The 9,021-nt window shown below is 32.8% G+C and overlaps 3 protein-coding genes across 8 annotated transcripts; 1 reads left to right on the plus strand and 2 right to left on the minus strand.

Annotated features, from left to right (window-relative positions):
- Positions 1 to 582: 582 nt before the first annotated feature.
- Rpn11 (regulatory particle non-ATPase 11) lies at positions 583 to 4,411 on the minus strand. Of its 5 annotated transcripts, none has more exons than XM_088243046.1 (4): positions 4,138 to 4,411; positions 3,614 to 3,794; positions 2,450 to 2,606; positions 583 to 1,345 (listed from the first exon to the last, which is right to left on the minus strand). In XM_088243046.1, the coding sequence occupies exons 2-4, from the start codon at positions 3,789 to 3,791 to the stop codon at positions 739 to 741; spliced, it is 942 nt and encodes a 313-aa protein (XP_088099172.1). In that variant the 5' UTR covers positions 3,792 to 3,794; positions 4,138 to 4,411; the 3' UTR covers positions 583 to 738. The 5 variants fall into 5 exon arrangements, with proteins under 5 accessions (XP_088099172.1, XP_088099170.1, XP_088099167.1 ...); XM_088243044.1 differs by having other exon boundaries at positions 4,091 to 4,228; XM_088243041.1 differs by lacking the exon at positions 4,138 to 4,411 and adding an exon at positions 4,022 to 4,113.
- On the plus strand, positions 4,119 to 5,216 carry LOC148283883 (COX assembly mitochondrial protein homolog). Its single transcript, XM_088243047.1, has 2 exons — positions 4,119 to 4,251; positions 4,814 to 5,216. Exons 1-2 carry the CDS (start codon positions 4,170 to 4,172, stop codon positions 5,143 to 5,145), a joined length of 414 nt encoding a protein of 137 aa, XP_088099173.1. The 5' UTR covers positions 4,119 to 4,169; the 3' UTR covers positions 5,146 to 5,216.
- On the minus strand, positions 5,106 to 8,750 carry Tsen2 (tRNA splicing endonuclease subunit 2). Of its 2 annotated transcripts, XR_015825480.1 has the most exons (4): positions 7,568 to 8,710; positions 6,793 to 6,960; positions 6,256 to 6,410; positions 5,106 to 5,386 (listed from the first exon to the last, which is right to left on the minus strand). XR_015825480.1 is itself a non-coding variant. In XM_088243040.1 (3 exons), exons 1-3 carry the CDS (start codon positions 8,565 to 8,567, stop codon positions 5,228 to 5,230), a joined length of 1,314 nt encoding a protein of 437 aa, XP_088099166.1. In that variant the 5' UTR covers positions 8,568 to 8,750; the 3' UTR covers positions 5,106 to 5,227. The 2 variants fall into 2 exon arrangements, 1 of the variants encoding a protein (XP_088099166.1); XM_088243040.1 differs by lacking the exon at positions 6,793 to 6,960 and having other exon boundaries at positions 7,568 to 8,750.
- Positions 8,751 to 9,021: the final 271 nt, after the last annotated feature.

Raw genomic sequence — 9,021 nt, forward strand, 5'->3', positions numbered from 1 at the left:
GCAAACTTTACTTTTGCAATATCACAGCATGAAATGAATGAGAGAACAGAGATATTATGTAATATTGATGATTCAGTCAGGGGTCTTTAGGTCACTGTAGATAAGCTAAATAGGTACTCCGCATGCATGGGTTTAAAAATAAATATTGCAAAAACCCATTTACTTCGTGCCTTGGCGCTCAAAATCCACTGACTGTCATCGAAAGGGTCGAGAGTTCCAAATACCTGGGATTATATGTGACAGAAAGCTTTCAAAAATAACTGGGAGTGCAATTGGGAGTAGTTGGCGCCACATTCAATAGTATGAAGGCTGTCTGGAGATCAGTGAAACCAAAAAAAAAAAAAAACCATTTCCTTATTTCTTTAATAAAGGAACACTTTAATTAGTTGTGTTGTAATGATTTTATATTCATATAATTCCTCCTCATATATGGACATTACAAAATTGTTCTAAGCAAAAAAACATTAATTTGCATTAAAAGTGAGTTGAAAATAATTACAACCTAAAGATATTCTTTTATATCACCATAATTTTATTAATATGTTTAATTGGGATAATTGCAGGGTAGAATAATAGTAAAGATTGGATAAAATGTTTATATTTTGTTATAAATGAATATTGTGAAACCACTTCGGTGACCAGAACACGATTCCAAATAACCGCAAGTTGGAAACAAGTCTATCTGCAAGTATCGCATTTATTCGCAACATTTATGCGATACGCAATAGTAAGCAGAGATTAATATCCTTTAAAAGCTAATGTATCCAGCATAGCACACAAACACTGAACAATATTAGTGGACATTAACACATCCACTTTCTCCTCTAAATGTCTCTTGGGGTCCTGTTTGCCTACATTTTTTATGGCCAACTGTTCCGGAGTCATCTTCTCTTCGTCTTCTAAAGCTTTGTTGTAGTTCTTCGCTAGTTCCAGCATATCGGAGACCGTTGTTTGATTGAGGCAACTGTGTTCCTTGTAATCCGCTAGAGTAAGTCCATCCATCCAAGATTTTTTGTGCAAGTTCAAGAGCATCTTTTGTTCCAGTTCATTTTTCCTGTAATTGATGCTAATGGAGTAGTAGTGCCTGTTTAGGCCGTGGATGAGAGCTTGTACAGAGGGCTTCTGGAGATGACCGAGGTTGGAGGTGGTCTGGCGAGGCTCCTGTCCCAGGACCATCATGTTGGGGTTGATGAGGCGGAAGGCGTCTATGACTACCTTCCCTTTCACAGACTGGATGGGATCCACCACCACTGCTACGGCCCTCTCCGACAAGGCCTCGAAAGACTGCTGAGTATTAATGTCTACACCAGAGAGCCAACAACCAAAACCAGGATGAGAATGGTACCTGGAAAACAAAATAAAGACTACTTGTTAATATTGAATTATACAACAACAAAAAATGGTTTGGTGATAACCACAATCGTTATTATAATAAAATATTATCCATGTGTGCCCCCTAAGTACATATTGATAAAAATCATATTGTAAAAAATACTATGTGACATTATTTTAATGTTTGAAAATGATCCTTATTTATTTATTACCATAGAATAGCTATAGTAAAAAATATTACATAATTTACATAATTTCCAATAAAAATTTAAACACTACACAAAAAAAAAACCTTGGACACTGTGTAACATTCACCATTTTTCCTACGTTTAAACATCCACACTTCCTCAACTCTTCCACTTGTTGACTTTTGTAGAGTAAAAGTGCTGAAATCTTTATTCACGTGGGTGAGATTCATCTGGCTGATTCAGCCAAATAAACAAAAGTTTTTTTTTTTTTTAATATACTTCTTAACAAATCTATCTATGTATTACAAGAACACTATAATCTCCATCAACATTATGTGACAGCAAGAAAATATAACAAACACAGAACAAAACAATAATTAACAATATTTTGAGTTCGTCTAAATCTTTGTAGACGGGAATCCTTCTGCACTAGATTGAAAAGGCAATATGAATGTCTAGGTAACTAGTTTTTAGGCACCTAATCAAAACCATTTCAGAGAGGCGAGTCTAATGGATCGGCCACATTATGCACCATGAGGGTCTCCTGCATGACATAATAGAGGGAATACTGAGGGGACAAATCACAGAGGGCGCCCCTAACGGGAGTATTTGGAGTAAATATGCGAGGACTTAAGCTGCGCCTCATATATCGAGCTAAAGAGGGCTCCAGAGAATAGAGACCAGTGGAGGACGAGATGCAGGACTTTGCTGCGGTCCAAACCCCAGACTGAGACTGCGACTGCGAAGAAGAAGAAGGTCACTATCTGTTTTTTTTATGGATACAATCTTGATAAACTTCCTAATCAATGACAGGTCATAAGCCCTGTAAACATCCGAACTTTTAAAAAATTATGCAAATCTGTGTTAAAATATCTACAAATATTGAAAATAAACTTATGGAAGTACAAGATATAGAATATGATACTCACCAACCAACCACCATCTCTGGTCTACCTGTCTGTTTTAGCATATCCAACATCTTGGCCTGGAAGACAGGATCGACGGCCTCTACTGACACTCCCGTCCCTGTTTGTGGCATGGCAAATACATCGATAACCCGTACCGTATAATCGTCTACAAACTCACCTGAAATTACAAAATGAAACAGTAGAAACTAACCTACCATTACATTTATTGCATGCAATAACTCCGCTATTCTTCAAACATGTTTTTTTTTATTGAAAAAATATTAATTATAAAGACAAAATTTAGTCACACTTTTTTAACAAACCAGATCAAACGAATTCACCTAATTTTCAAAGCAGCAATTGTTTTATGATTGATAAAAACTGCGCTATGTGTCTGATTCGCTGGTTTTAAATTTTTTATTTTAATAAAGCATAAATATTAATGCATTCTTTTTATTTTACATAATTTTCACAAATTAATACAAATCGGGCAGGAAAGCTGAAAATACTATTTAGCAAATATGTATTTAATTTTTTTATACGTATATTAAGATAATTTTTACCGATAATAACAAAACAATAACTGTGTCTATAATTGTAAAAATTTTGCTTGCAAAAACTATTATAACCATAAATAATATCAGGTGTTTAGATCAGGTATACTCTGTGTTCAGGCAGATTTAGAATAACTGCTCCGTGTGTAAATAGTACCAGAACTCTGGAGAAGTGTTTTCGATTCAAAGGCTGCGTTTAAGTAAAAGTCGTGATTAAGGAAATCAAGTGGAGATAAATCCGCCTCGTTGTGTAGTGGTTGACGCGTTCGTCTTCCATTTGAGATCCTGGGTGCGATTCCTGGTAGGGTGGATGTGAAATATTGATTTAAAAATACATTTTGATTTGCAGTATTTCATTGTTCTTGAACTAGCACCTGAACATAAGACTGTGATTACTTTGCCTTCTTGGAACAGATTATCGAAATACGCTGCATTTGGTTAACCAATGCAGTGTCCTATGCATTACTGGATGCGAAAAGGGGATGATGATAATGATACCTTTTTAGTTTAATTCTTAATAAAAATATACCTTGCACAAAATCAACTCTCAGAATAACATGTTTATTTCTATGTATTACTTCAAACTATGTCAATGAGATTCATCAAATCTTCATCATTTTCCATGACTCACCTAACATTAAGCCCATAACCTCCATGGGTACACCGGCTCTACCGTGCTTCAACATTTTTAGCAGAGCCAAAGAAGATATGTAAACCTGCTCGGCTGTATCTACTACGGGGGCATCAGTAGGTGGGGGCGCCTGAGAGAGCCCTGGCATCCCTCCGCCTAACCTCAAAATTCGGTCCATTTTCTGCAAGAAATAACAAAAAATAAACTTCTTAAATACCACTTACGGTTCCATATTCTATTTTTTTTATAAACAAATAAATACAAAATAGAAAGAAAACTGAGATTACATGCAAAACAACTAAACACACTATAAAAATTCGATAAGTATGGTAAATCACAATTTAAAAGAAACTCTGACAATTAATTCGAATCCTCCGGTTCACGTCTAGTTTTAAATAGACAACTTACTGCTTTAAATGAAAATAATACAGATACTTTTATTGAAAAATATGAATATGCACCGAAATGACAACTCACAACACAGACAAATTGTGACAACCAAAATCTCAAATATGCAAGCTCACGGATATTCTTCAGTCACGGAGTTTTCGCTTATATGGCAACAACAGCGACGATGGCCGCCTCCAAAGAATCGCACGTACTTCCAAATAAAATGTCAGCGGGACCTTTTGGACTGGGTAAAATATATTTGTATATGCTTGTGTGAAAGTAAAACAAATATTTTCGCTTTAATATTGCATGATTGCTAAAATGCGTAGCTTTAAAAAAGGTTCTTGTCAGTTCGGTGTTACCCAATATTATATTCATCCGTCTTACTAGACTGTAATGCAAGTACGTGCATAACAAACTTATAAATCGGGGCAAAATGTTTATTTTTAAAACTGCCCGTTATCACTGCAATATTTATAAAAAAATACATTTTCAGATAAAATATGATAATCCAAATGAGCCTATTTAAAAATGTCAATCGGTTGGGGAAGTCGAGATTTTTTTTTCGTTTGTTAGATTCTATTATTTATTTTATTATTCTAGGCTTATTTATTGCAGAACAATATGCAGATTCTATTACTTTGTTTTATTTAGGTTTATTTCGTTTAGAATAATAAACATAATTTATTACTTTGTTTTATTTAGGTTCACTCCTAGCAGTGTATTACATAGATATCAATACACCGCTAGAAACATCGGCATTGTAAAATATTTGTATTTTTAAAAAAAACTAATGGAAGTTTTTTTTAGGGGACCCCGATGATATATCTTTGCGCAAGGTTGAAATTGAAGTTCTCATACCAAAACTAATGAGGGAAAAGGCAAAGACAGAAAAATGTGTTCCACAAGTCAAAGCATTTGAAAAATGTTGCAAAGATTCATCATTGCTGATGGTTGTTAAATGCAGAGAAGAAAATACAAACCTTAAAGATTGCCTAACAAATTGGTATCAAAATGAAGAGTTCAAAGCTATCTGCCAAAGTCAGTATTTAAGAGAAAGAAGTGAATATAGGCAGACAGGAATACCAAAAAAACACAGAGATTTAAAAACTAACATTCTTCCGCAGAGTAATGTCAATTAAGCTTTTTTTTATAAGTAAGATTTAATGATTTAGAACATTATACAAACAAAAATAAATAAATACAATCGCTATTTGTGAATTTTCATTTTCCATCCCGATCCCAGTCAAGTCTTTCTTGTTTTGACAGCCACCGTCTTAGTAAAACTTCCAATACTTTAATTTTTTTTAAATCATCAATGTTTTTGCATAACATATCCAGAGATTCACCAGTTGGTACAATGACACGAGCAATAATTACTTCCTGAAATCACACGTATTTGTTATAATTTTTAAAAACAAAGAGAGTTAGTAAACTAAACGAGCAATATTTTGAGCATATCCAAATGTTTGTACACAAAACTGGATTACACTCCCTAGTGAACTATTAAGATCAAAATTTATTGCAACAGCGGAAAAAAAATTTTGAGAAAAGAATAAAGTAGTTTAGGCATTTACAGGGCTTACGACCTGTCATTGGCTGGTTTAAGTGGCCACTTTACATAGTGTAACATTCACCACTTTGCCTATGTTTAAATTGTTACACTTCTTTATATACCAGGGCCTTGATTACAATGGGAAGTTAACGGAGTTATCTTCGACTGTCTATAAAGAAAAACCGATATTTGTGTACAAAAATGAGTATATCTGCATGAACATTTAAAGTATCTTCGTCAGTAACCTGTAATTAAACATGTTTAGAAGAAAAAAAATTATGCATACAATGCTTTTCATACAGAAAACTTAATTTTACTTTGTAGATAAAATTGAAGATAAATGTTAACTTCCCATTGTAATCGGGGCCCAGGTAGATAAATCGAGAATATTTTGAGCAAGTACAAAATGTTTGTAAACAAAAATCTAAAAATCTGTTCTATTAAATATTTTGAAAAAATTACAACCTACGGAATTTATTAAAAAAAACATAGGTGACCATTTAACATACCAAAAATAAAGTCATATTTATTCAAATAAATTATTATAACTTAAACCACAATGCATCTTATGTTTAAAATAATGTTAATAAAAAAATTTAAATGGTTGTATTATATCACAGTAAATATTGGCTTTTTTATTGGTTGTTTAGAAATTATTTTTTAATGAAAAATCATATTTGCAATAAATATAACTCACTTTTACTGCAGTTCCAGCCATTCGGATGGTTCCTAGTATATTTTTCCAGTCATATTTTGAATGCCAAGATTGTTTAGCTGAATCATGAGTTTCAACAACTTCAACTAGTACTATGTAACTGGCATGATAAAATGGTTGCCCTTCCTTATACAATACTGAAATAATTAAACTGTTTGTTTATAATATTATAATTCAGAATTTTTCTTGACCAGCATGAAAATATTACTGCTCAATTTATGAGCATAAGAAATTGCATCTCTTAATATAAGCACTACGAGAAATATAGCAATTCCATAAAGCCGTAAATAAGGTAATTTGATACTACGGAATCAGACCTGAATGCTTATGATGTCTAGTTAGCTCCTCTATCGAACAAAGTAAAAATGTTTTTACCATTTATCATATTCACAATAAAGACACAAGTTTTTTTAAAGAACAGAAAAAATATATTGCGGTCTCGTAACAGCGCCAAAATTGAAATATTGGGTGAATCAAAGGAATGGAAATATATCTTTAAAAGTACAATCATGTTTTTACTTTACAGATTTTGTAAAACTCAATGCGTTTAATTTCTTCATGTGACTGGTTAATTTAATTTCTCCATAAATTGTAAATGAGGAACTTCAGCCATATAGGAAATTGGATACAAAAAATGTTTTCTTGCGCGCGGTAAAATTGGAGCATTCAATTGTACAGAAAAGTTTCCTGAAAATGTACGAAAAAAATAATAAAAAACATTTTAATTAAAACGAACTACTTTGAATGATGTCATTGGTTCATATAAATCAACCTATGATATGTGAGTTATGGAAGACTTCCGGTTTGCTTGCCGTGGATGGACCGATGGGAAGAATTGATCGAGAATAACCGAAAAAGAACCTCCGACGTTGCACGCGTAGTTATATCAGAAATACGAAACTTTAAAAAATCGTAGCGCTAATAATACGATGTATAAAAATAAAAAATATTTTTTTTTTTGGCTTAGTTTAATAGTCTGTTAACAAATAAAAAAAAAACTACTGAACTTTCTCATTATGATAGCTATGAATAGATGGCCTAAATGTTTTTACAAAGATCAAATTGAATCGGATTGAGGTTCTTTGGCTAGTGTTTTGGACTCATGGATCAGAGGTCTGAGGTTCGAATCCCACTCTACCCCAAATTGATTCCCATTTTCTTAAAGTGTTAGTTACAAATCATTGAAAATGGCCCCAAAATTGAAATATTTGAGTAAATCATAAGAACGCAAATATTTTTATTTAAAAAAAAAAACATATCCATATTAAACAATAAATATTTTTCTTAAACTTACGAAAATCACCACCAAACTTGATCCCTGGTTTAACGATCCAACCCTTTGAACGATAATAATGATAAACAATGTATTTCCTACAAAAATCTGGCTGTGATTTATAAAACAATTGCCATGTTGTGTCTAAATCAAGTGGTTTCTCATTTTCATCTAAAATTTGAAGACAGCCTAATCCGTATGCCAAGAAATATGCTTCCTGCAAAGTCAACACTAAATGCTCCTCTAAATTTGATTGATCAACATATAATTTGGGTTTTAAGTCTTTAAAATAATCATCTTTTTCGGAATCACTATCGGGCAAGACTATGACTGAGTTAGAGGGGAAGTTGAGATCATGAATCGTCTTTATGTCTTCAATCGATTCACTTTGATCATTGCGAATTGGCTGCAAAACTTCATCAGTCATCGACTTAGCACTCTCTATGTTAATGACTATCGGAGCATCATTACCACTTGTGCTGGGTTGCGTAAGATCTAAAGTTTCACTATTTTTAAGGGCCAAATTTTCTTCATCGCTCGAAAGAACATCAATAATTTCAGATTTTTTAACAAAATGATTCGAATCAGAAATTTTAGTTTTACAAACAGATTCAACACTATCTATTGTCGAATTGAGTTTCATAATATCATCTAGCAAATCACTATGGGAACTTTTTGATAACCTTTTACTTCTGTTTTTACTGCAGTCAATTCGATTCATCCACTTTTTTCTGTGTAAATATTGACGTTTCTTTAAAAATCTCGGCAACTCTGAATGATTTCTCATTATGTATGGTCGGGATCTTGAATTTGAGCCTTTACCAAAATTTCCCATGTTATGTAAAGCGCTTATTTCAGCTGGTGTCTTCACAATTACACCAAAACCATTGAAAAGCCCAGTACAAATAATAGGTACCCAATTTTCGATAGAAATACCTATCTCTGATTCAATAAAAATAGGAAATGGTTGTTGAGATTCTATAGTGCATTGTCTCTTCTTTCGAGGTTCCTTCAAATCCATTATTGACTTAATATGTATTTTTAAATCATACAATATATGCACTATACAATCAAATATTAAATTGAAAATAAATTCCTACACATAAAGACTGAATTAAAACTTTCTCACGAGTTGTAAAATGTTAAAAAACGTGAAATCTTGAAATCGAACGTCAAATCCTGTCAACTGTCAAAAATGTTAATCATAGAAACAATTCCAAAGTTAAAATATGTAATTCATGTGTCAAATTAAGACAGCGTACTGCGTTCATATAAGCCCGATCGATGGGCTGACAATGGCATGAAGTAAATAACAGAATACTGTCAAAATATTACTGGTGTTTTGGTTGGTATCCCCGATTTCTATATGTATTGATCAATATGGTGGTATCCTTTTTTATCACATGAAAAAGGATTAAATAAACATGAGACAAAAATTAGAGTTTATTCTATTTGTTGCTATGTTCGTAGCCATC

This window comes from Micrasema longulum, unplaced genomic scaffold (genome assembly GCF_059751315.1).
Source record: "Micrasema longulum isolate JH-2025_06_02 unplaced genomic scaffold, ASM5975131v1 h1tg000183l, whole genome shotgun sequence".
In the NCBI taxonomy this organism is placed as follows: domain Eukaryota; kingdom Metazoa; phylum Arthropoda; class Insecta; order Trichoptera; family Brachycentridae; genus Micrasema; species Micrasema longulum.